The 25,634-nt window shown below is 45.8% G+C and overlaps 2 protein-coding genes across 2 annotated transcripts in view; one reads left to right on the plus strand and one right to left on the minus strand.

Annotated features, from left to right (window-relative positions):
• Window positions 1-813: 813 nt before the first annotated feature.
• Window positions 814-16,498, plus strand: DENND11 (DENN domain containing 11). The gene is made up of 9 exons (XM_030960806.1): window positions 814-1,465; window positions 6,725-6,824; window positions 7,883-8,041; window positions 8,723-8,876; window positions 9,116-9,254; window positions 9,724-9,855; window positions 10,045-10,195; window positions 10,389-10,457; window positions 11,518-16,498. Exons 1-9 carry the CDS (start codon window positions 1,225-1,227, stop codon window positions 11,711-11,713), a joined length of 1,341 nt encoding a protein of 446 aa, XP_030816666.1. The 5' UTR covers window positions 814-1,224; the 3' UTR covers window positions 11,714-16,498.
• Window positions 16,499-17,904: 1,406 nt separating this feature from the next.
• Window positions 17,905-25,634, minus strand: part of AGK (acylglycerol kinase) — a 36,350-nt gene continuing 28,620 nt past the window's right edge. The window contains exons 13-15 of the mRNA XM_030960653.1: window positions 24,546-24,616; window positions 20,245-20,329; window positions 17,905-18,367 (exon numbers count right to left, since the gene is read on the minus strand). Coding sequence (XP_030816513.1) covers window positions 18,230-18,367; window positions 20,245-20,329; window positions 24,546-24,616 — 294 coding nt within the window. The 3' untranslated portion in view covers window positions 17,905-18,229. The remainder of the gene's footprint in view (window positions 18,368-20,244; window positions 20,330-24,545; window positions 24,617-25,634) is intronic.

The following is a 25,634-nucleotide window of genomic DNA, read 5'->3' on the forward strand; positions in this document are numbered from 1 at the left end:
TTCTTTTTTTCTTTACCAGTCACCTTCTATGAAAAACTCCATCTGCTAAAAACCACCTACTCTAGTCTATAGCTCTGCAAAGTAAACTTGTGCATGGGCTTTGCGAAACAAAATGCCCACTCAGTGTTGGAGCTGTCTGAAATGAAGCTCACAGCAAATGGATGCTAATGTTACCAACAAAAAGAGAAAAAACCCAAACCCCGCTGCTGAGGAAACTGGATGATGGGTTTCTTAATGGGGTATTGAACACTCAGAACTGCTCAACAGGAAAAAAGTTAGACAATTAAAGGCTTTTATGACAGTATCTTCCTTTTAATTGTGGCCTGCTTAATTGGGCAATTCAATTAATCAGAAAGACCTAGGGAACCAAGTTAATCCTAGTGACACTTAATGGCATTGGTGGTGGGATAAGGAGGACGGTAATCACAAGAAGTTGGCTGACTGTTGATGCCTTGGTCATGCTTCTGCCTCCATCACTCAATCTGCTTCTTCCGCTCAGAACTGTTTCACATCCTTCTGTAGCACATATGCAAAAAATACATGTACATATATATAAACACACACACACACACACATATATATATATGTGTGTGTGTACATATACCAATATACACTGGATCGGTATCCCTGACTCCTTCAGATTTGTGGCTCGCAGCTTCCACCACAGCCATATGAGGGGGTGCGAGCCTGCCCTCGTTGCTCTGCCCAGCTCCCGCGGCTTTCCCAGCAGGACGGCTTTAACGGGGCTGGGGGAGGCAGCTGCTCGGCGTTGCTGTCACAGCCTGCGGGGGACAGAAGGCGGAGCGAGGAGGTGAAGCACGGGCAGGCGGACTGTCCCCAGCCCCCGAGCTCCTCCAGGAGCCGGCACCGGAGAGCTCCGAGCCGGGATCTCCTCCGGCTGCCCCGGCCGCTCCAGCCCCGCCCCCCCGGTGACACCCCCGTGCTCCCGCCCCTCGCTTCCCGCCCCCCGCCGGTGCGGCGCGGGGGGTGCGGCTCCGCTCGGCTTCGCTCGCTTCAGCTCAGCTCGGCTCGGCTCGGCTCGGCTCGGCTTATCTCTGCCCGCTCGGCTCGGCTCAGTTCATCTCGGCTTGGTTCATCTCGGCTCGGCCCGGCTTGGCTCATCTCTGCTCCGCTCGGCTCGGCTCGGTTCATCTCGGCTCGGCCCAGCTCGGCTCATCTCTGCTCGGCTCGGTTCATCTCGGCTCGGCCCGGCCCGGCCCGGCCATGGTGGAGCGCTCGGACGAGGCGCCGCTGCTGTTCTGGGCCGAGGGCCCCGCCGTGTCGGCGCCGCCGCCCGCGGCCGAGCCGGGCAGCAGCAGCAGCGGCGGGCGGCGGCTCGGCGGCGGCTGGAGCGCGGCTCCGTGGGACGGCGAGGGGCCGGCGGAGGCGGCGGGGCCGCAGCGGGCCGAGGCGGAGGAGGACCAGATCGTGGCCGTCTTCGTGGTCACCTTCGACCCCCGCACGGGTGAGCGGCGCCGGGAGCGGGCGGGCCGGGGCGCGGGGGTGGGCCTGGGGCTCCCGGTGCCGCTGGACTAAGATGGATGCGGCCGGGACCGGGCTTCTCTTGGGGAGCGCTGCCCGCATCCCGCCCCCCAGGGACCGCTCCTCCCGCCGCGCTGGGCGGCGTGGCCGGAGCCCGTGCGGAGCGGCCGCGGGAGCCGGGCTGCCCTGTGCCCGCACCGGGACCGCGGCTTCACCGCACGGCTGCCGGGGTCGGGAGCGGGCGCCGTGGGCATTTGCCGAAAACGGAGCACAAGGGGATTGCTTTTGGTCTCCATCCCGCCGAGAAGTTGTTCTGGCGGGAGGACGGCGCCGCGTCTCGTGCCACTCGGAGGAGAGGGATGGGTGTTTCTCCACGGCACAGGGAGTTTGCGGACGGCGCTGGGGCATCCCCTGTGCCCCGCACAGATTTAGGCCGAGCCTCTGCCCAGCGCTGCCTGGAGGGCACCAACCTGTTAGCAGCATCTTGAGAGCATCCTTCTGTCTCCGTGGAGTGGCGCAGGCCTGCCCGCAGCTGTCGGTGATGGATGGCGTTTGTGGCAGGCGTAAATCCGGCAGGCTCGCAGGGCATGATCACCAGCAGCAGCAGCAGCAGCTCAGCTGCCTATTTCTTGGTGACCAGTGTGTTTAGAGGCTGGCCTCTGGTGGGATCTCTGGGACTCGGTGCTTTGAAGGAGTGCTGCGATCCAGGAGCGCAGAGGAGAAGGGCAAGGGAATGTATTTTCTGCTTCTCACTGCCATATCCATCACGCTCAGTGTTGTTGGACTGTGCTGTTGTATCACTACTGACAGAGGTTATTAATTTCAAACCTGTAAGTCAGCATTTCAGAAAATGTCTTAACTTTGTTTTCCTAGTCCCAGTGCTCCCACAGCATCCACCAAACAGGATGTTAGGACACAGATAGGAAGTTAGCACCTGCCTTGCACCTGTGAACACAGGTACCACTGTGCAGAGGGGTTTGATGTCCTGAGACCCACTCTTGGGTCTTTTGGCTGCCAGGCACCAACCTGGGGTTCAAAGGCAAGAGAGAGATTCAGGAGCCCAGGTGTGTGAGACTGAGCTCCTCTTTGTTCTCTAGACAGAAGAAACTGCCTTAGCAAATCCACAGCAAAAGTACAAGAGACAGGAGTCTGTAAAGCACAGTGAGGTTAGTTCTCCAGTGGGAGGGGAAAGTACCTGACATCCTGCTCACAAGAGGGCCTTGGTAGTGAAGACTGAATGCCAGTCTTGAACTGAAAATCCTAAGGAAGTAGAGAACAGGACGTAGCTGCTGGAGCGATGTGGTGTCAGCAATGCCCACTGTCAGACAGCATGGCTGCTGTGTCCCAAAACACCCAAGGATTTTGAGAAGTTACCCTTTCATACTGCACCAGAGGGAAGTGTCTTCAGTCTAGAGGTCATTCACTCATAAAAATCTGAAATAAGATTGGATGTCATCTTTCCACCAGGAGATGGAAAATGGAGGTGTTTTTGCTAAGTATCCAAAACATGAAAGAGTCTGGGTGACTGCAGCAACAGCAGGTTGCCTTTCAATCTGACAGCATATGCCTTCTATGAAATTGTGAGATTTTCTTGAGAGTTGGCAGAAAGCTGAGCTTTCTCAGGAGTTTTTCTGAACCAGCTGTTGCTTTGAATGAAGTCCAGGGAAAGTTGGGCAACAGCTCTTCTCACATCTGATGTGCAGTTAATGCTGGGTGTCATCAGCCTTAGAGTAGTCTGTCAAGTCCAGGAAGATTCAGCCTCCTGCTGCTACCCAGCAGGGATGATAGGTCTGTGAGCAATATACCAGCAAATGTCAGCTTTACAGCTGGGGAGCAAAGTGCCCTGTGGAGGGTGCGGACTTGGAAAAATATCATGAAGGTGCAGTGGTGTGAACTTGCTAAGGTCAAAAAGAGAATACAGGAATTACTGGTAAACCACATCAGATAGTATGAAGAACTTCTGTAAAGTTTGTAAGGGTAGCTGGTCCTTGTGTATGACTTAAAGGAAATCATCCAGGTAGTGTCTGAGCTGCTTGATCCTGCCTAGGAAAAGCATGGACCTCCTTTGGCAGCTTGCTGAGGCACAGAACAGCTGAATTTCTGGTACTGGCTGTGCAGGTGGTTATACAGGTAGTGTCTGCCCAACTACAGGCAAGTAGGTGTGGGCAAGAGAGGTTTTACTGTAGAAGCATGAAGTGGTGACCATGCTAATAAAGAACATAACAACTTCCCTCCAAAATTTAGGAGGGCTTGAAGCAGAAGAGGTTAGTGTGCAGCAGTTGCATGATGAGCTTCCAAAGGTAGGTTATGGGGTTGCCAGGTCACTGTTACAGTTCCAGTGTCCCTGTGACTGTCAGTGCTCATGTGAGTGACTGACATAAGAGCCAGAGGCAGCTTCTGAATCGGTGCTGTCCTCACCTGCAGCACGGTGAGCCCTGTAGCACTTGAGAAGGAGCTCTCCTCACTGCTGCTGTGGGACAGCTGATAACATCACCTTTGTGGAGGTCCCACACAGTCTGTTAGCTTAAAGGGTCTGTGAGTAATGGAGAGAGACAAGGAGGGAAGAGAGGGAAGTAATGTGTTTTACACCAGTGAACATGCAAATATTCTGTTTTTCTGTCCCACATTTCTTCCGTGCAGGAAATGGAGCCAGTGTAATGTTTAGGTTTCACTTTATGCTTCTCCTGTCCTGGCACAACATGGTAGCACTGCACAGCAGGGGACCCTAAAGCCCTCAGCAAACATCAAATAGTGAGGAGTGACAGGTGATGACCCCAAATTCTGGTGCCAATATCTTCTTTGTGAGGATGTGAAAATCCAGTGGAAAAGAAATACAAGGGAAGGAGGAAGAACATCCTTAAATTTGCACACTAGAAAATGAGTGCTGGCTCAGACCTGACCTGAAGGTGGGAGATAGCTTCCAGGAGATTGGATCTGCAGATCTGACTCTCAGCAAAATCACTAGTCTGCTCTCTGATGCTGGGTGACTCTCACTTGGAAAGTTTCCTGTGTGCACGAGAGCTGCTTTCTCCATGGGGAAGGGCAGTGCTTCCTGTTTTTCTACAACATTGTTCCCTCCTCCCTGCTCTGGTTTCTCGGGCAGACTGGCAGTCCTGTTGCATCTGGGTGAAGTCTCTCCTTTGTTTGCTCTCCTGTTTCGCCAGACTGACTTTCCTACTTTTTAATCTTGGCGTTTGTTCTCCGACTGCCACGTCGCTCATGTGCTCACAGGGCAAGGTGGCGTGAGGAACAGCCAGGAGCACAGCTGCAGGTTGCTCCTGACAGATCCCAGAAAAAAAAAAAAAGCTGTGTGATAGGTGAGCTGGTTTTGAGGTCACATGCTGGGTAAAGATCTGTTTCAAGGCGTCCTTTCCTTATTGCTGCTACAGAACAGGCATTGTTGGAGCAACGTCTGCTTTAACAGCTCTGCAGCGGATGTGACACGGGCCAGTGTTTGTGACTGAACTGAGCAAAGCCCATTTTCCTTTGCTCTTGCTGGCACTCTCACCTACTGATCTATGAATCTACAGGTAGTGACCAATAAGGGATGCTTAAAAGCACATCTGGCCTTAACCACAATTTCATGGTTATGAGGCAACAGTCTCAAGAGTTGACTTCCTCGCGCTTTCAAGGAAGGTTCTTGCGCCTTTAAAAAGCGAACCAAACAGGCTCACACAAGCTCCAAACAACAAAAGCCACCATCTATATATAATCTGCAGGCCCTCCAGGGGAGCGTGCAGGCTGCTATGATGTCAGTGGCTCTCTCTGCCAGCCTTTCACACGCCTCAGAGGCCGAGGCTCCGCACAGCAGAGCTCTGTGCTCCCGCCTGTCACTGCACAGGGCTGCGCTCGGGGTCACGAGGCTGCTGCTGCTCCTGGCTCTGCAGGAGAGCTCTGCTTGTGCACTTCCAGTGGGCTCCTGGATGCACGGCTCCTCCTGTTGCCATGTCTAACGCTCTTGGGTTTTTTGAAGTCCTTGCCAGGCAGGGCTGGGGGAGGTCTACTGAATACAGCATCTATGTGAGAAGAAAAATAGCCTATTTAAATGTCAGTAGCTAAGCCCTATTCCTGTGCAGGCATATACTTGTGCAGTATGAGTAATGAGACAAAAGACAGGCTTCAGAAATGAGGCCTCAGATTTAAATATCTCCAAGAGTCTTGGCTGAGTGTAAGGCCCCTCCAAATGTACGCTGTCTGTGCAAGCACTGCTGGAATGCTCACCCTAAAGGGCAGGGAAAGGAGTGAACCAGTAGGAAGCACCTTTGTGCTGCACCTGCCATTGTATTATCCTGAAGAATTTTGGTTTGTTTGCCTTGTTTTTAAAACTAAGCCAGGTGACTTCAAATGCTGTGGGCAGACTGACAGAGAACAGAAACTTGGTGCATAAATTTGGGGCACATCTCAGTGCAGTGGGAATGTCCAGGTGAGCAGGTTGGGCTCTGAAGTGCTGTCATGGGAAAGTGTGAGAAGTCACCCCTTTTTTGGTCCGTGGTAAACTTGTTGGACTTCATTTGCTTTAGGGACATTTTATAACTTCTCTGATATCATCTGTTCCAGGATCAGGCTCCTCAGGTGGCCTTTTCCCCTGAACAACTGCATGCTTTCTGGCTGGGTTGGCAGGTGACATGTTTGCTGATCTTGATCTAGCCTGTAATTTATGTACTTTTTTGCTGGTTATTCTAGCACGCACAAACGCATTGCAGCACCTGTATCACCTCAGCCTCCATATAGAGCTTCAGGTAACTCCTCCTATCCTAAAGAAAATAGGAGAGACTTCAGGGAAGAAGTGATGACTTGGATGATGCCTTAAGGGTTTCTGTTTGACCACACCTGCCAAGCACAGGCAAAGAACAATATTGGTGGTGGTGTGAACTATCCCAGAAACTCATCCTAAAGAACAACAGTCTGTCCTTTGGTTCTTTCCTATGGGATGGATATTTGTGTAGACCAAAGCTTATCCACCATCAGGTAAAATCATAGCTGCTCTGTAATTAAGCTTATCATGGATAAATTGTTCTGCAGTGTCTGTGTGTTGTGCTACAACAAGTAACATTTGCAAGAGATGTGTGGAGTATTGTATGTCATGTACTGTCTGTGACAATTTAGGAGTTCAGGAGTTGTGTTAGGGCACTGCTACAGGTGTCCCAGGGTTAGAAAAGCAACAACTTGCTGTTGATGATGTATGCATTTTAGAAAGGGATACTGTATTCAAGCTTACCCAAATTCATTTGCTTCTCTGCAGGCAACATGGTGGAATGGTGTTTACCCCAAGATATAGATTTGGAAGGTGTGGAATTCAAATCCATGGCAAGCGGGTCCCACAAAATCCAGTCAGATTTCATGTGAGTACATCTGAGCTATGTTACTTCTTCCTTTCTTAGCTGTCCATGTACACCACCAGCTCTTAATTCAGAACATGCAAGAAAAATACCTTCTAGGAAGTAGGGTCCTGCAGAAACCGGCTTGCTAAGCTGTTTCTACCTGTGCCAAAGATACTTTTCAGACACTTTCAGTATCATGTTAAGTACCAGCTAGCTGCAGGGATCTGCTGTATGTCTGCTTTGCCTGTGGAAACCAACTGGGGCAGGCCAGCTTCTCACTGGTGTGCAAATCTTAATGTGTACTGGGCAGATGATCTGGACTGCCACTATTGAGACTGTCAGCAGAGGCCTAGGGTGAAGGGCAAGGAATGGCAGAACTGAAATTGGAAGGATTTTGCAGGAGCAGGACTTAGAAAAATGTTCTTAACTCTGACAGGGCTTTTGATTCCTTTAAATGTTGTTATAAACAGGTCTTGCTTGCTTTCTTGTTTGCTAGTTCCTTCACTGGAAACACATAAGAGAGGAATTTTCTGCATTCTGCTAACCCAATGTTGCAATGCAGCAATGTTTTGCAATGAACTGCAGTGTCACAATTCCTTTTGGTCAGGAATAACAGTTACTTTCTTAAAGGCATGTGAACTGAACTCTTGCAGTCTGATGATCAGAGTGTGCTTCAATGTGCTGGTACCCAAAATATGACCAAGTAGCTGTAGTGTACTCAGACTGCATTCACTGCAGGCTTCTTCCTTGGAGGAAGGCCTCTGCACTGACTGAATGATGCATTCTGTTGGTCTTCCTTCCAAGTTACTGATTTATTTTATATTTACTGGCCTGTGACGAGGCTGGTAGGGGCTTTAGTGGGAACTCCTGGGAACTCTTGCCTTAAATATTTTGTCTTGCTGCTCAGAAGACTGGGGCACCCAAGGCTTGTCCACAGCCCTTCAGTTAGCAGAGTGGGATTTCAGGGAGCTCCTTACACAAGAAAATATATTCCCAAATCAGCAATTTTAGCCCTCAGTTACCTTTCTTCTTCTTTCCTCTTTTTAACACTAACCCTTCTGTCAAACCTTTGTCTGCAGTTATTTCAGGAAGGGGCTCTGTTTTGGCCTGGCCTGCTTTGCCAACATGCCTGTGGAGAGTGAGTTAGAGCGTGGTGCCCGCATGAAGTCCGTGGGCATCCTCTCCCCTTCCTACACGCTGCTGTATAGGTACATGCACTTCCTGGAGAACCAGGTCAGGTAAGTTCCTTTGGGAATGAGCCTGGCCATTCCCCACCTGGGAGAGTAATGTTCCTTCTATGGAGAGCAGTTTTAGGCAAGTGAGAATCCAGTGACAATGCTCTGCTGTGATTTCCTTGACTGGCTCTTTCTCCAGAAAGTATTACAGGTTCACAGTGTGAAGGAGACAAGGAACTGATTAGCAGCGGTCTGTTCCTTCCTTAACAGGCTAGTCAAATGTCACCCAAACCCCGGTTATTGTAGGCAGACATAAGTGTCACAGGGAGAGTTGAGAGAACAAGAAGTTCCCCTTTTCTCCTTCTGAAAACCATTTTACTAGGGGTTTACAAAAGGCTTCTAATTGTGTAATGATGCTCCTGGCTAGCTGTGTGCTTCAGTTATGTCGAGTGGATCTAGCAGCAAAAATGGTGATGGTAGAAAACTGTTCCTACCTGAGTGTATTTCAAACAGGACCAGTGCTATGCACACCCCAGCTCACTGCCTGTGTCAGCATGTGTGTGTTCTCTGGCTGCACTGAGAGCTGGCGGTCCTGATGTTTCTTCATCCCTCTTGGATGACTCTGTGCACTTGAGGCACCCAGGATCCCTTTTAGCTGGGAGAGCAGATGTTTGCTGGGGGCAGGGCACTAAACAAATAGTATGGGGATACTACAGATCTCCCCTTTTTTCCTTTCTTTTCCAGACACCAGCTGGAAATGCCAGGGCACTACTCCCATCTAGAGGCATTCTATGATGACAAGAAAGGAGTTCTCCCTGATAGCAAGGGCACCCCCAGCTCTCAGCAACCTGTCCACTGGCTGCCTTCCATCCACAGATACATGTACCCAGAGATGAAGGTGAGGCAGGTGCCTGAGGCCTGCAGGAATGGGCAGAGGGCTGCTGCTCCTTGCTGGTGCCTCATACTCCTTTATGTAAGCAGTCACTCCCGCGCTTTGTAGGCTGCTTAGATAAGATTTTGTTACTTGGACCGTTGCAAGCTGTGTGCTGGTCTTGCTCCCACATTTAGACTTAGCATCTGTGCATGTGTCCCTGCTTCACCTCTAAGCTGTTTTCTTCCCTTTCGCTCCACCTGCAGATCACACACCCTGCTGGCTGTATGTCTCAGTTCATCAAATTCTTCGGTGAGCAGATCCTCGTCCTCTGGAAGTTTGCCCTGCTGCGCAAGCGCATACTGATATTTTCACCACCCCCAGTTGGAGTTGTCTGCTACAGAGGTATGTTTCCAGGGACACTGCAGAGCTCTGATCATGTAGGCTGAAGCATTGCAGAAATTGCCTGCAAGTACTGAGGGGACAGACGTCATGCAGGTCTTCAAAATCCATTGTGACCATGCCTTGTGAAACCACCGCTCAATCTGCATTTACATGCTTCCTACCAAATGCTTTTCTTCAGGCCTCGTGAGTAAGGACACATCTGGCACTGTCAAACTCAGTTCCTGTCAGCACAGGACAATAAGAGCACTGACTGAATGTGTGGATTCTAGAATGTGGGATTCCTATGGGAGAACTGATTATTTCCTATGCAAAACAAGATGTCATCAGTTGAGAAGTTCTGGTGTTCAAGGGCATTTCAGGGCTCTGACCATTGTTTTCCTAGAGACCTGTGGGAGAACTGGGCAAATGGGGTTCTGAGTGCCTTGAGGGAAACCAAAACCATCTCAGGATGTACTTCTCTTGTCCGCAGTGTATTGCTGCTGTTGCCTTGCAAATGTTTCTCTGCCTGGTCTTGGAGGAACTGTCCCAGAGTCCAAACCATTCTTCTATGTGAATGTGGCAGACATAGAAATGCTGGAGACAGAAGTATCATACGTGGCCTGTAAGTATGATGGATTAGGCATGATGTTTTTAGCTTCAGGCTGCAAAATGTCTTGAGACACCAGACTGTGGAATAGAACTGATGAGAAATAGGTTGTGCATGGAATGACTAACTATGCAAGCAGGAGAGAACAGTTGGTCTGCTGGGAAAGCAACGTGCTGCTCTGAAAATCTTCTCTGGTTTTGGCAGGTACAACAGAAAAGATCTTTGAGCAGAAACGGGATCTCTATGATGTCTACGTGGACAACCAGAATGTGAAGACGCATCACGAACATCTGCAACCACTCCTGAAAATTAACAATGCTGACAAGGAGAAGTACAGACGGCTCAATGACCAAAGGTAATCACAGAGGTCTGGGTGCTCCTGACAGGAGATGTGGAATAAAGAGGACACTGTTCCTCTGTATTTTCCTCCTTGTAGTATTTTCAAAATACCCCACTGGTTCAGCTCATCTCTTGAAGATTCTGGTCTTCTCATAAAGCTTTGAGGTTCACAGTAGGTATGCGCAATTAACTTGTCTCCCTTCTCTCAGGCAGATGTTAATGTATTCTCAAGAAGTGGGTGAGGATTGCAGCTCCTGTGAAGAGGACCTTTTTATCTTGTGAGTGGCTACCTCTAATACTTAGTTGGACACTGCTAGTTTTAGGGAGCCTCTTGCTCTGATTTTGTGTTGCACTGTTTGGTGTATTATGAAACAGCATGTTTGACATAATTCCATAGTTAGCTTTCTTCCTATAGGGTTCCAAAACCAGACTGGCTTTTCTTCTTCAGATCATCTTCCTTTCAAGAAGCCAAAATGTAGTATCCACTGGGGTTGCTTACGTGCCAGAAGGGAGAAGTGAATTTTAAAAACACAATTAGAGACGTAAGAATGCCCTTTCAAACATAAGCGCTATTGCCAGAACATTTGGCTCTGGAAAGGACAGTGTTCATGGAAAGCAGGCACTGTACCATACTGGGGGTTGGTACAGTGTGGAGATCAGACCTGCATGTGAAGGATTGGCTCACTGATGTGGCTGACTTCATACCTGGCAAACAGAGGAATCAGAACTGGGTGTAGAGTGAGAGGTACAGAATTAGATAAAAACCACATGCCTACCACCTCTGAAGCCCTTCTCTGCCTGTTGCTACTCACACTCTGCAGCAGGTGAGAAGTAAGGGGATGAAACTGTGTGAAGGGCTGTGGAGGCAGAGCTCTGATTGTTGAGCTTCACAGGTGTAGCCAGGGCTCTTTCAAAATAGCTTTGCATGTTTCTAGGAAAGCAACAGGTAAGAAGTAGCTCTCACTGGTGTGTTCTGCACCAGTAATGGAGAATTTATTTACCCACTGGCTTATCAGATGGGTGACAACACTGTTTCCTCCTTTACATTAGGGGAGCTGTAGGTGTGATGTACCTGCTTGGTGACCACAGATCACACTCTAGCTGATAACGTGGCTCCTTCTGAGGGAAATGCCACCCACAGATGGGAGCACCCCTGTCAATTAACAGTTCCTGCTTTATCTGGGTCACCATAGAGTGGATGGAAAAGCACTACAGTGCCACCTAACAAGGTGGGATCTCTGGCTGAAGGGGGTTCAGTGCAGTTCTGCTGCCTGTTTGGTGAATACACCGTCGTTTTGGAGAGTGCGTGCAATCCCTTTCTCTGACTTTCCCCCATAGGTTTTTCATGGAGCAGAACAACCGCATATTCCAGACGCTGATGGAGGTGTCAGCCAGCCAGGACAAGACCCTGACAGCTGAGCACGCACGAGGCATGGGCCTGGATCCCCAAGGGGATCGAAGCTTCCTCATGGACCTCCTGGAAGTGTATGGCATTGATGTTATGCTGGTCATTGACAACCCCTGCTGCACTTAAACCAAGGGCAAGAGAGATGGGGAGCAAAGATCACTTTTTAAAGACTACTGGACATTGCTTAGGAGGATCACTGGAACTCACCACAGCCACAGTTATTTAATAACTTTATATGGAGAGTATTTATAATTTTAAAACAAAATGTGATTTTATTTTCTCACACTCAACTTCCCAGTGAGTACCTGCTCTAAGGGTCCTTTTGGTTTTGTCTCCCTTTCCCTTTCATTTGTGTTTTTTTGTTTTGTCTAGCTAGGACCAGTGGCACCTTTGCACCAAACCTCACTGTTGCCAGTGATAGCTAGGTTTTGGCCTAGCCTGGATACCTGAGGGCTGAAGACTTCAGGAAAGCACTTTGTTTGATGACAACCAATGTGAAATGCTATAGCTGAGCTTTCAGACTTGGCTGGAAAATCCTCCTATCAACTCCCCCTTCCACCTGGGGACTGAAGAGGGCTTTAGCACAAGCTGTTAACGGCCCAATCTCATAAACAGCTCCTACCAAGTTTATTGGCTGGGACAGTTAAACCAATGATAAGAACCAGGACTCCTTTAAATACTCCTCACCCAACTTTAAGGTGAATTGGAGCCAAGCCACCCTTCCTTGTAAATGGCAGAAGAAAGTTTGGGATTGGGGATGCTACAGGATCTTCTGACTTTGCTTACTGGAGCAGCAGTTTCACTTCCAGCATCTAAGGTGCTCTAAACTGGCAGAGACTGCACCTACCTATCTCATAGCTGGAGAAGAGCAGCCTCTCTCCTCAATCCATCCCACCACCACCTTTGGCTTTTAGTTGCATCCCACCTGCTGCTTTGGTTTAAAATCTTCAAACCAGCAAGATGGTCTCCATTTAACAGGGACCAACACCACTGAGCCACTTTGCAGTCACTTTATTGTCCAGCCTCAGCTCGGATGGTGCTGGGCTGGAGGGAGTAGAATAAGAATGCTTTAAGTACTGTCACTAACCCTTCCTTTGTAGCTGATGGGACTTGTTGCTCCTTTGCTTTAACACTGTCTGCTAATCCTTTTGTTGAGCCTTCAGCACTGCCTGCTGCTATCCCTGGCTTTCCATGTGAGACAGAGAACAGACCTTTCAGCTGGAACAACTGAAGTTTGCAGGAGGTTCCCTTGGAGTTTGGTATTCTTACCTGGCACAGCTGCTAGGAGCAATGTTTACAACGAAGTCTGTCTTTTTTTTCTGGGCAGAGCTGTAGAACCAGATGAAATAGATGTTTTCTTATGCTGTTGAAAGAACAGGATTCAGTTCCTGAAGGACTAGTCATTACCTCCAAGAAGGCTGTCCCAGTAAAGAGTAACCCCTTGGCCATACAAAATCCAAGAATGCTACTGGGGGTTCTATGTGTGACATACAGCTTTGCTCCAAATCCTTCAGCCAGCAGCAATATCAGCTTTAAGCTGACTGTTTCTTCCTGAACTGTGGCTATAGCTGATTAGTTGCTGCTTCTATTATTACAGATTTCAGCACCCTTGGAGGGTTTCTGTGCACTGTAGGAATGCAAACTTCAGCTGATGTATCCATTTGTCCTAGCATTTTATAGGATGAGACAGAGCCTGAACCACTCTAAAGCAGGCAAGCACCTTTTTGAAACAGGTGAAGCCAATGTTCTCCAAGCATTACCCTCTGTAGATTGTCTTCCTCTGGAAAGGAGGAGGTAATTGTTCCTGCAATTTGCCTGTCTCTGAGCAGTCATTCCCCTAGCTGCTTTTTCAAGGCTTTGGGATGTTTTTGTACAGAAGAAAATAGGCTGTTGTTCATACTATCAATTGCTCACAATAACTGTAACATCATCCTTAGAAGGTTGGGGAAAAAAGTGGGAAAAGAGGTAAAAACAGCTGAGTATCATTTAATGGAAAGACCAGTCTCTTTTCCTTAAGAAATGGCTTTGTTTTGAAATTGACACCTGACATATAAAAGTGGCCCACAACCTCCACACTTTTTCCTCTAACTTCCACTTCAGTTTTAACATGCTGCCTGCAGTGATGATCCCTGAAGTACAGCTGAGCTGCCCTTGTATTGCTGTCACTTCTTCAAACATCAAAAGAAAACCAGAACTGAAACTAGTCACAAGCAATTTCTCCTCTCACTTTCTTGAAGGTTTGCTACATAGTTTAGCTGTAATCAGTTGTTAATGACTTTGTTTTCTTTGTCAGTAGTTCTTTTGCTAAACTAAACAGAAACAAACCTTTGATTTAATGTTGAAATTTTACAGTCACTGCAGTCAGAGTCTTTCTAACACCCTGCATTAGAGCAGTGTTGTTTACAGACTGTTGGAACATGAGATCTAGTAGACTGCACTGACATAGCCCACTGAGCAGAAGCTCCTGAAATTCCTATTTGTCATTTATTAAACCTCTGCTTTCCAGAAATCCGGTCCTCAGTTGTTAGCAGTAGTACGGGTGCAGAAGCATCAAAGCAAGCAGATTGCTGCAGCAGCATCCATGTGCTACATCCAGTTGGATGCTTGCAGCCTATCTTGTTCTTCCTTGGAATCATGTTCTTCCTTGTAATTTTGCCTATCAAGCTTCTCTTGGCAGGTAACTGCTACAGAAGTCAGGAAGTTGTCCAACAGAAGACAGAACAAGAAGACTTTTCTCTCCTAACCCTTTCCTTATTTGATTAGCTGCAAAAGTGCTTTCACCTGCACTCCTTTTCTAAAAGATAGTGCTTTTATTTTCGTCACATGGGGAAAGTTCTTGAGAAATGGGTAATGGGTACATAATAGAAACAAATTGTTATAGCTTGGGACATGAAGGACTATTCTGTGGAACCAGTTTAACTGAGTCTTACCTTTCCAGAAGATACCATAATTCAAGGTAAAACAGTTATGTACAGATATTCAAAATCCCCTCCTGGGCACTCAATTGGTGCTTTGTTGCATAGTAGCAGCTGGGAGACATCTACTGGGTATGTTTTGAATCAAAAGAGGGAGGAAAATGTGGGATAAGATAGGATATTGCTGATTTATCTTCTTCCTTTGCCTTTACAGTGGTGCCTTCAGTTTCTTGGGTGTAATGCCTCTGGTCAGTTGCCGTGATCAGAGCCCAGGTTTGAATGGTGGTTACAGTAACTAGGTCTGTGCTGTGCCCCTGTGTATTCTCCAAAACTCAAATTGTTGGATAGCCAGTGCAGGTTCTCAGCTTGTACTTGCTTGACTTGAACCAGGAGAACAAGAGCTTCCTGCCTACATCTTAACTCAAGCTGCACTAGAAATGTATAATCAAGCAATGAATTATTACTACTTGTATTATCTGCACTGAAGGTAAAGCTTATGAGAGACATAAAAGCTTGGTTTTCAAGCTGAACAAGCAACACCATGCCAGACATTTAAATCATCCAAAAGTCTTCTCACTGCAAGGTTAGGCCAAGCTGCATAGAGCCAATAAAGAACTATAATGGATACTAGGAGAAAGGCACTTTATGGAATTAGAATTCAGATCTGTCTTACAGACATGCCACTACCTTCTTTTCTGGCATACATGAGGTACTTACTGCAGTGATCTTACAGCCAATGGTCACCACGGTCACAGGAGCTGAGCTTGCCTGTTCACCATCCTTTTGGGCAGAACAAAGTCCCATCACCTTTTCAAGTGGAAGTAGCTCCCTGTACAGGTTATTCAGCAAAGCAGGGTTAATGAGCAAAAGGCTGGGAGTAGCTGTGGCCCTCCTGGCCACAGACTGTGCAAGGAACAGGCATGCTTTGCTCAAGGAGGTGGAAGGACAGTGGCTCCTGGAATAGCAGGGCAAGAGCACTCTATCCTAAAGCAGAATTCTAAGTAAAAAGCATGCACACTAACCCAAACTCTCATCCTGGCATTACTTCTAAGTTAGTTGCTGTCTTCTTCCCCCCTTCCCAAAACCAGTGGTGTAGTGATTATGAGAAAGGACAACATAAATGTCTTTTACAAGGGACTGGAATGTATTAACAGTGTGATCTGTCTAAAACTGAGGGTACTAAATGCCTATGAACCAGGATTTTAGATCTTGGTTAATGCAACATGTCATTCAAATAGGAATGTTTAAATGTGGTCAAAATAAACAGGTGCCTTGAGCTGGTCCATCATTAGATTGTTATCCCTCCTTTTTATTTCTGTTACAGTATTTTAAGCCCTTTTAGAATGGACTGTAAGTTGAAGCCAGGATAAATGTTTTCTTGAGTGGGACCTAGGATTCCACTCCTCCTGCCTGTCTTGGAGTTTTACAAAGGAAGATTTTTGTGTTGCTATCAGAAAGAAACATGAGAACTGAGTCCTTTCCTCAACACTTTAGATAGTGGGTTCAGCTCCTGCCTATTTTATGTAGTGTTTATCTCACACCTCCCTTCTGAACATTGCAATTCAGAGGCCTAGAATTACCCTATACTGGAAGAACTCTGAACTGCAGAGGAAGGAGAAAAACTACTTGAATGGTATTTCTACAAGCTACTCAACTTATGCTGATATGAATATTTAAATACCAGCCTGTGTCTCAGATGATCCTTGGTACTTCAACATCAGAATGGCATCAGCAATACCAATTCTAAAGGAAACACATTGCAATGGGAGCTATGGAGGAGAACTAGTGATTTTCCCTGTAAAATGGTACAGATGAACAAGGAGCCAGTTCTTACCATCTCACCCCTTGCAGCAGGCTGGGTGTAATTCTAACAGCTCTGAAGTTGTTTGCATCTTGCAGATGTGCGGTTGCTCCCATAGGCCTGTGGCTCTGTAGAGAAACTGCTTACTAAAAACATGGGTATTTTTTAATACAATTAAAGCTTACCTTTTTGAAATGGCTGTTGCCTTGTCTTTCCTGCCACTGGAGAAAAAACACATTGCTGATTTTATTACAGAAACGTCAACTTGAGGGAAAACTCCAATGGTGAGACCTGCCCTTGACTCTGAATGAGCCAGGGGCTGCAGAGCCATGTCCCAGGTGTCTCTGTGGCAAGCAAAAAGCAAAGCACAACCACCATGTTCCTTGGAGAGTGACCCAGGGCTCCACTGAGCACTCTTCATTACTGCAAACCAAAAGACAGACAGCACAAACCAGGTCTGATCACCAGCCTAACTATGAAAAGGAACTAGCAGGCTTCTCTTCCCCCTTCAGTCCCAGTCAAGAGTTACAGAACAGCTAGGGCTGGAAGGGACTTTAAGGGTCACCCAGTTTAGCTAATTTGTGTCTCTACAGTGTAGTCCAGGAAAGAACATTCAGCTGGGTTTCAGCATCATGCATCATACCTAACCCCGCTTCCTCTTTCAAGGCATTTTTCCTTTAAGATGTCTCCAGCAGAGGATGCTGTTGGAGCACAGGCTGCCAGAATTCAGTCCTTAATAGAGCTGCTGGAAGCCAACTCACTTAGGTCTGTATTTTGACAACAGCAGAGAGTCAACAAGTGAACTTAGACTAGACCACAGCATAACACATTGACCACAGACAATCACATCAGAAAAATAAGGACAATTTTCTTCAAGGCAGAATCATGTGAATTTCTCAGTTAGAATAAGGGCAACAGATAAGCTTGCCTAAGTCAGTAATACTTCCTTTCAGCAATTAAAGCAAAGCTATAAACAAAAGCTCATAAAAGCAGCAAAACTAATTATGGTACTGAGGCTCAAGTGGATGGAGGTTGCATATGGAGTGGTGATCACTGTTTACATTAGAGAAGAGCAATCAGACACAATAAATAATAAACTTTATTTGGATATCCTTACTAGCATTATACTACTGCAGGAATAAAAGGAATATTTACCAAAAAAAAAAAAAAAAAGACTCACTTTGCTTGTTAAAGAGTCTTTCCAAATGTACTTCATACAGCTTTGGGTCAATGCTTTGGGTCAATGATGTTTTCCAATTTGCTTCTGTGCAAAATACCTAAATTGGTCAAAGGAATACATTTCTACTATATAATTACTGGAACTCTGTGCTGTTGAATCTGGCAAAATGAAAAAATTAACAAATATATTCTCAAGATACATATGGGGAATTTTTAAACTTGCTCCAAAGCTTTGTATCACCAACCTCCAGTTTATTTTGTGACAGAGTTGATAACCAATCATCTATTTTAATGTGGCAATTCCAATGTTCCATAGAATTCCTTAACATTATTCCCCCCAAATATTTTTTCCCAGGACCCCAGGTTTTGCAAGATTTTTACATGGGTAAAGTAAACCTAAACTCTTAGAACACAAGGACAAGTATACTTCAATTTTACTTTAATATACAATTACATTACAGCAGTAGCATCTGGCAAACAGCACTCAGCCTGTAGTGCTGTAAATGATGACTTCTTAGGGGAGGGGGAAAAGAAGATGTCATCAAGTTAACATGCATTTTTCAGAATTTTCATTTGCATTTTTAACCCCTTTGAGACCAGTCAAATCATACACTTCCAATGGAAGTACCTTGCACATAAAAATAGCCAAAAGGCTTATTAGTCTAGTGGGGTTAATCAGGTTGGTTAGGTCTCATGTGCCTTGAAGAGACAGACTCTGGTGAACACTGGCCCCTCTGCCATGAACTTTCACTGTACCACTGCCTGCAGCAGCTGCTCTCTTATTTTGGGATCACAGAAGAAGCGGAGTTTGCGGGGTAGGAGCTTCACCTCCACAGGCATCGCTTCATACTCCTCATTATCAATGCCAAAGGATCCCTCAGTGCCCTGTGTGCAGTGAGTTAAACATCAAATGTTATTTCAGTAATGCTGATTTTACTAATAAAACACAACTGCATACTTAGCTCAGTCTCAACCAAGATGACCCCCTGCCTCTGCCTTCCAGCCCATTTTCTCTCCACAACACAGGGAGACCTATCCTTCACCACACAGTATGGATTAAGAGTCTGATGCACGAGATGTTACCTCACTTAGTTACTAATTAGTGATAATTAAACGCTAGGAAGCTCTAATGACCCACATTGTTTATACTGAAGGATTCTTTTCTATTGGAACTACAATTATGTGAACTTAGATCTTGGGTCTGCCAGTGGTGACATAAACTAATCTGCAGAAATGCCTGTTAAGTAACTTCTATTAAATCCATGTTAAAAACCCCTTTCAGCTTTGTTTTACTATATTGATCTGAAACATGAGATGCAAAGTAATTTACTGGCCAGGAATTACTCAGCAGTAGAATTGTCTCAAGTGTTTAATGCTGATACAGTCACCATGTGATTGAAACCATTCATCAAAATGGCAGGCTGACTACCTAAAAACAACTTCAGTGACTGCTTTGTGTGCCCTTGACTCATGGGAGGGCTGTGAGTACTCAAACCAACTCCAAGGGAACTGGGACACCAGAGCAGCACAGGCTAGGGGAACCAGTACAAGTTCTGGCAGCCAGAGGTACAGCAAAGCAGTTCACCTCCATCAACATGAACTGGTGAGACTCATCTGGGCTGCCTCCAGTTCCTTCACTGGAGCTGGGCCATGGAGTCAAACAGCACTGCTCTGTACCATGCACCCATGTTCTGAAGATCTTAGCAGCAGCTGCAGTATGAACAGCTCATTTTATACCACAACCCTTACTTATGGCCCAGCTGTACTTAGCCCAGCACTGCACAGTATTCTTTCAGAATCACAAATTTGCCATGATCTGAATTCAGGGCAAGCATTAGGTTAATCCTGACATCATCATTCATGATTTTTATTTGGTAGCAACAGATTTTTTTTCCCTTTCAACAAATTCTTTATCCCTTAATATGGAATTATTTTGCCAAATGATAGATCACTTGAAAACAGAAATTGTCTATGAGATTGATTCAATGTCCTTGTAAAAATAAGAAACTGTCATCCCAGGGCTGCAATAACAGCTCAGAGGTAGGAAAACACAAATCTAAATTACACAGGCAGGCACAGCTTTGTCTTTCTCAGCTTCATAATTTCAAAGTTTTCAGGCACTTCTTTATACTGATCTCAGCTCCCCTGCCCTGTCTCACCCTCCTTTGTCTCTAATATTTATCTTCTTCTCTACAGCACAATGCCTTCTAGAGTACACATCTTCAGTGCTAAGGAGAAGATGATCTGCATATCACAGCATTACAGAATGTTTGAATATACAGTGGATCATCAGGTCCAACCTCCCTGTTCAAGCAGGGTCATCCCAGAGCACATTGCACAGGATTGTGTCCAGATGATTCTTAAGTATCTCCAGTGAGGGAGACTCCACAAACTCTCTGTGCAGTCTGTTCCAGTGCCTGGTTATCTGCACAGTAAAGAAGTTCTTCCTAATGTTCAGGTGGAACTTCCCATTTGTATGCAATACACTCAAGTAAGAGACCCTTTAACCACCATGACTGCCTTCATAAAAGAACTGCCACTATCTCCTGACAGAACAAAGCTCCCCCATCAGGTTTACAGACTACTTGGGGAACTTCAGTACGTCTGTCCCAGCAAGGGACTCATGGCTGCACTGTGGAACTGAGTGTCTCACTTGCAGTGTAATCAATCTCCCAGATTTAGAGTAGGAATTTCTTAAAGTGCAGCATCAACAGGTACAAGAAACAAAGTGAAAGAGTTTTTCAGCTCTCCCAGCTTCTCACCTCTGGAAGTTGCAAGATGCATCTGCTGGCTTGGATGCACTGACTCCCTTCAGGGCACATGTGTGGGTCACGCATCTTTTGACTTCTGTCCAAACCAAAAGAGAGGTAAGGTAAGGACATGCTTCTCTCACAAACAGCCTTCTTCAGGGATGGCATTTTGTTGTGGTAAATCACTATGCATTTGGTAAACTTAGAGGTTATATACATAAATATTCGTGGGTTTAACTGTGAAAAAGTAGAGGAGTCCTTCCCTCTTCTGCTGCAGTCAATGCATATCATAATGCACCGACAGCCTTCAACCAGCTTCTGCTCTGAGGCTCACTAATTATATTTGAACACTGAGCACAGTTTTGTGCTCTTCACTTTCATGCTGAACTGTGCACTTCCTGCAGTGACTACCATCTCCTCATAGCTCATGCAACTAAACTTACCAGCAACCTAAAAGACCTAAGCCAAAAAAGATAGTAATTTAACGGTTCAATGTAATTATAATGCTATCTAAAAACAAACAAAACCCTCACATTTTTCATATCAAAACCAATCAGCATGACATTTCTTATCAGCTGCTTCTGTTATCACTCATGAAGAAACCCCCATCATTTTATCCATTCCAAATAACACATCCAATTTTGACAGTTTCTCTCTTCTGGTACCTGTGAGATTCTTATTTATGTACTGTACTTGGATAAGTGCTGCTTCATTTCCCACGTCTGCTGATGTCAAAAGGGACCACATGGAATGAAGTTTTCTGTCTTGGAAAGCTGGTGTTGCAAGTGCCACGTGGTAAATTTCAAGGCTTAGGCTGCTGTCCTGTCACTGTCTCAGCTGTTAGAGACAGTGAGTTGTGATTCCTTCTCCCCACAAGTGCTGCTGCAGAGTGAGCACCAGCTCTGGGCTGTGCTGACCTTCCTCTGGCCTCCTGACTGACCACTGGCAAAGGGTACACTGCATCCCAGGCAGCAACCCTCTCGGTCTGGGCCCCTTCCCAGAGAGACAGCAACACACAAATAGCAAAAAGAACAGCACAGAATTACAGTGTTAATACACCACAACTCTCAACCATGGTGGAATTATCACAGATATTTCTCTGGCAGGCAATGCCTGCTGCTGTCCCCAAATTTCCATCTCTAGACTGATATGAAAGAAGGGCGTATTTTAATATTGCCTAGGAAAACAACTCACAAAAGCATGTCAGAATCTCCCTGTACACCAAGTCTTCTATGCCCCAAGGAAGGCAGCACCTCTAAAGTCACAGAAAATCCCAGAGAAGGAACATAAGAGAGGGTTGAAACAGGAGATGAAAATCAAAGACAAAGGAAGAAAAGCTAAGAAAAGGGCAGGGAAGGACAGAAGCAATATTAACTGTGGAAAGTTTGGTTTTAATCAAATATGTATACACTAAAAGATTGATGAGTGACTGTGAGGGAATTAAACATCCTCCAGCAATATAAATTATAAATCATTGATGGCATGCAATACTGTCAGTTTATACAGTGCTGTACAAACAAGCAGCAAGATTCCTCGCTTAAAGTTTAACCTGCTTGGAGTTTATCACACAAGGTCCTAGATACATACAAGGCATACTCTGGTGAGTGAACAGAATTTTTGGCCAATGAAGGCACATGAAGCTCTATAGAGATGTAATTGTGGGGTCAAGGTAAACTCAAAAGACCCAAGACATGGAATTAAAGATCAATCAAAGGTGAACACTGGCATAAGCAAATAAGACAACTCCACCTGCAGTGATTGCCCCTCTAGTGGTCCAGCAGAAAAAAATCATAATTCATTTCCCTTAGACTCTGCTCCTCACTCGAGACCAGACAGCAATGTGAAATACCAACAAGATCAGAAGTCTAACAGCAAGTTTCCATTGCATGTTGCATCCCACTCTATGCTGAACCACAAAAATACAGGCAGAGAACCACAACATCTACTGCACATAACACACAACTGGAACATCATTTTCATATCCAGAAGCTGCCAATGTTAAATGAGTCAGAGTAAAACCTCTAACAAAAAAATCCCAGTTTTGTGCACTGTGGATGATAACTGCAATCATGCCCTGGAGTGACAGCTCTCCGTACTTTCATATACAGAATCTAAACTGGCTACCAGGATGTGGATTACTGATGCCACACTTTCCATGCCTGCTCTCCATCCCTGCAGCACTTCTTAGTAAGCACTCCACTGTAAACAACTCTTCTTCCCCCACCTTATCTAAGCATCAGCTCTATGGCTGCTGTGGATGCTCTTGTTCACACAGATCTGATCCACAGCCAGAGGGCACTTTTATACACCTGGGATGACCTCTTCCTTTCTTGGAAATCCAACAGCAGCTGCCCTCCAGCACACTGATGCATCCCCACACCTCCCCAGACACACACACTGCCTGAGCCTTCATGGCAGCTTCCTGCTGGATGTGTGGTTTTCTCTGTGTGACCCATCAGCTCATGTCAGTGCCCTCTCCAGTATAAAAACCCTTGTTATCTGCACTGATAAGGTACTTCCCCTAAAAACCTTTTTCAACCCCCCAAATTCTGGTATTTAAACTATGCAGTAAAAAAGAAGAAAAAAGAAAGAGCTGTTTCACACATTTCCAAAGACAAACCCTGTTGGTGCTAGGCAATGGGGGGGGGCCTCTGATAATGGGCTTATCTCAAATCCAGCTGGCAAAAGCACAGTGGGACCTCTGAACACCCTGATTCTGCCTTGGAAAAACAGGGCACCTTTTCTCTGCTCTGATTCCTCTCTGTACAGCTAACCATCCCCTCCAACTGCTCCCCCACCCCGTCCACACCTCTCTTTGTCTTTCTTTGTTACCTACAGGCTTTTTGGCACTATTTAATCCAAAGAGCTTGTTTCTCTGAACGTTGCTTGAACAGCTCAAAGCTTTCAGTACTGCCACTAATTAGCTCTCAACAGCAGGGCTATGGTAATGCTCCTCAGAGGCTTTTTCTGCATGACACTGTAACTGCAGTCAGAAAATGAGCCACACTCTTGCAGGAAGCATGTCCAGTCAACACAGGAGGTATTATTTACACTGGGAATACACTTGAATATGCCTCCCTCAAGCCACACAAGCTCATCTACATTCTTCTGCCAGCAAAGTGCTGGAGAACCCAGAATAACATCTCCTTTATGAGACCAGATTCCTCTTGCTTCTAACAGGAAAACTGCCTCCTTCTTTCCCTCTGTAGCCTTCAAAGCAAACAAATCAGTCCCAAGCAACCACGGCCCACATGCTCATGCAATTTGAAAGCAGGTGGTAACCTGACTTACAGTGTATGCATAGGTCTGAAGATTTTATTCCCCCTGGGACTCCTGGGAGGCTCAAATAAGGGGCCATAGTTGCCATTAGTATCATAAACAAGTATCTTGCAGGAATTATTAGAGCGATGACAAGCAGGTAAAACTGTACTGAAATCATCACGTTGATTTCACTAGAGGGAGCTCAAAGACTGAGAAAACAGCAAATTCAAAGGTAATATGGAGAGGAGCTCCCCTGGATTTAGCAGGAAAATCTGTTGCTGGTAAAACCCACACTGAAGATGCAATGTATTTGTGAGTAGGACTGTAAGAAGGAGCTGAAAAAGGCAGCTCTGATTCACTTCTTGTAAGAGCAGGAGGAACAAGCACACTACAAGACAACATCACAAGCACAAAGGAAGCAGTAACATTCACTTTCTTCACACACTGCTTCTATGTACCTGCAGCCTTTCTTATTCCACGTACAAGCAGTACCAATACATTTGCTTAAAGTCCTTGTTTAAATTCACATCTTCCAAAGTTCTTCCAGCCTAGACCTAATTTCCCCCCAGAGCTATTGAGGCAAGGAAGCTCTTTTCTTAGAGGAGGGCCTGTCTAATCACAGTTCAAGAATTCCCAGGTACCACTAGTACAAACAGACCAGCACTGTGACCCACCTCTCAATCCACTGAGCAGCTAGGGCTAAAAGATTCTGGGCTAAGTCTGCGTCTGCACAGCTGGCTATAAAACTGAATAAGGACAATAATATCTAAGCAGTACTGACTTACAGCAACAGGGGAAAAGATGAAAGGTATAGCAAACTCAGAAGCTAGGAAGAACTCCAGATTCTGAATACTCCAGGTTCTGGCATTTGCCTTGTTTACAGAAACAGAAGATGAGTAAGAATTTTAAAGAATAAAAGTACTAGTCCCTGAGAACAGTACTGGCTGGTGTGCTTTGCAGTTCTCTGCTTCTGAATTTTGCAGCACAGTATAAGAGAAAACCAGCACACTTTTCAGAGACCCTGCCCCCTTTTGCAGCCTTGCCATACTCACCCTCTGTGAACAAACTCCCCTTTGCTGACACTCTCTGCCTCGATGCAAATGTCCATGAAGTCCTTAGTGCGCTGTGCAAAAAAAGATCCAGGAATCAAGCAGTTAACATCTGAAAGTGCCACACCCATGATACTGCAATATGTTCACACAACGGCCAGTCCTTTGTCCCCCAAAAGGAGGCAGAAGATGCATTTCTGAATTTCATGCTTTATTCAAATCTCAACTTGAGATTTTAATTAGAAATTACAGACTGTATTTTCCCATTAATGAATATTCAATAAATACCACAAGAAGCAAAATAATGAGTCACACGCTTGGCTTCTTGTTGCCTTTAAAGACAATAGCAGATCTCTTAGGCTCTTATTTACTTTCTATTCAATGGGTCTTTCATGAATTTAAGCAATAGTACAATGATACAACATTTGGCCACCAAACACCACAGTAAGAGGATTTTAAACAATAGAAATTGGAAATCAAAGTGTCCTTGGTAACAATCCTCTAAACTCCTTACTTAGCTTTCCTATTTACAGCCTGCCCTTAAAGTAAGTATACAGTACAGATTTTTTCAGGAAAGCAATTTTGATTAAGATGCAACTTATTTTTCTATGTATTTTAATATTTTTGTCCTGGCAAAAGTCATAGTGTGCAGATGCAATCAAAATGACAAAAGTAAAAATAAATGCATCCATTAGTGTAACTTGGTTTATTCCTGTGCTGTTCTGCAGAGGCACTGCCTGAGCTGCACCTGTGTGGCTTTATCAGCTTCCCTTCAATGGGGCAGCCTCCGCATGAATCTGAGGTGAGACACAGACTGGCTGGCAGCAGCCAGCAGATATGGCTTTTAACAATTCCAGCTGCTGGGCAGCTTTGAGGACTACAGGGACAATGGTTTCAAGAAAGGGATTTTAATGCAATAATAAGGGATCCACACTTGTAGAAAAAGAAATGCAGTATCAAGATACTTCCAGCTCTAGAAACAGGAAAGTACAACTGGCCTAACATGAACTTGTCCATTTCTCTAGGTTTTGCAAGAGACCTGAGAACTCTACATTACTTCCTTCCTTTCAAAACCAATATTAAAGTGCCTCT

This window comes from Camarhynchus parvulus, chromosome 1A, assembly GCF_901933205.1.
Source record: "Camarhynchus parvulus chromosome 1A, STF_HiC, whole genome shotgun sequence".
Taxonomy (NCBI): Eukaryota; Metazoa; Chordata; class Aves; order Passeriformes; family Thraupidae; genus Camarhynchus; species Camarhynchus parvulus.

What these genes read in the sequence shown, in the direction of transcription:
- DENND11 (XM_030960806.1), top strand. Translation starts at nt 1,225, where the DNA reads ATGGTGGAGCGCTCGGACGAGGCGCCGCTGCTGTTCTGGGCCGAGGGC. An exon ending in CACCTTCGACCCCCGCACGG is followed by an intron (nt 1,466 to 6,724) that starts GTGAGCGGCGCC and finishes GCTTCTCTGCAG; the next exon opens with GCAACATGGTGGAATGGTGT. An exon ending in AGACGGCTCAATGACCAAAG is followed by an intron (nt 10,196 to 10,388) that starts GTAATCACAGAG and finishes CCCTTCTCTCAG; the next exon opens with GCAGATGTTAATGTATTCTC.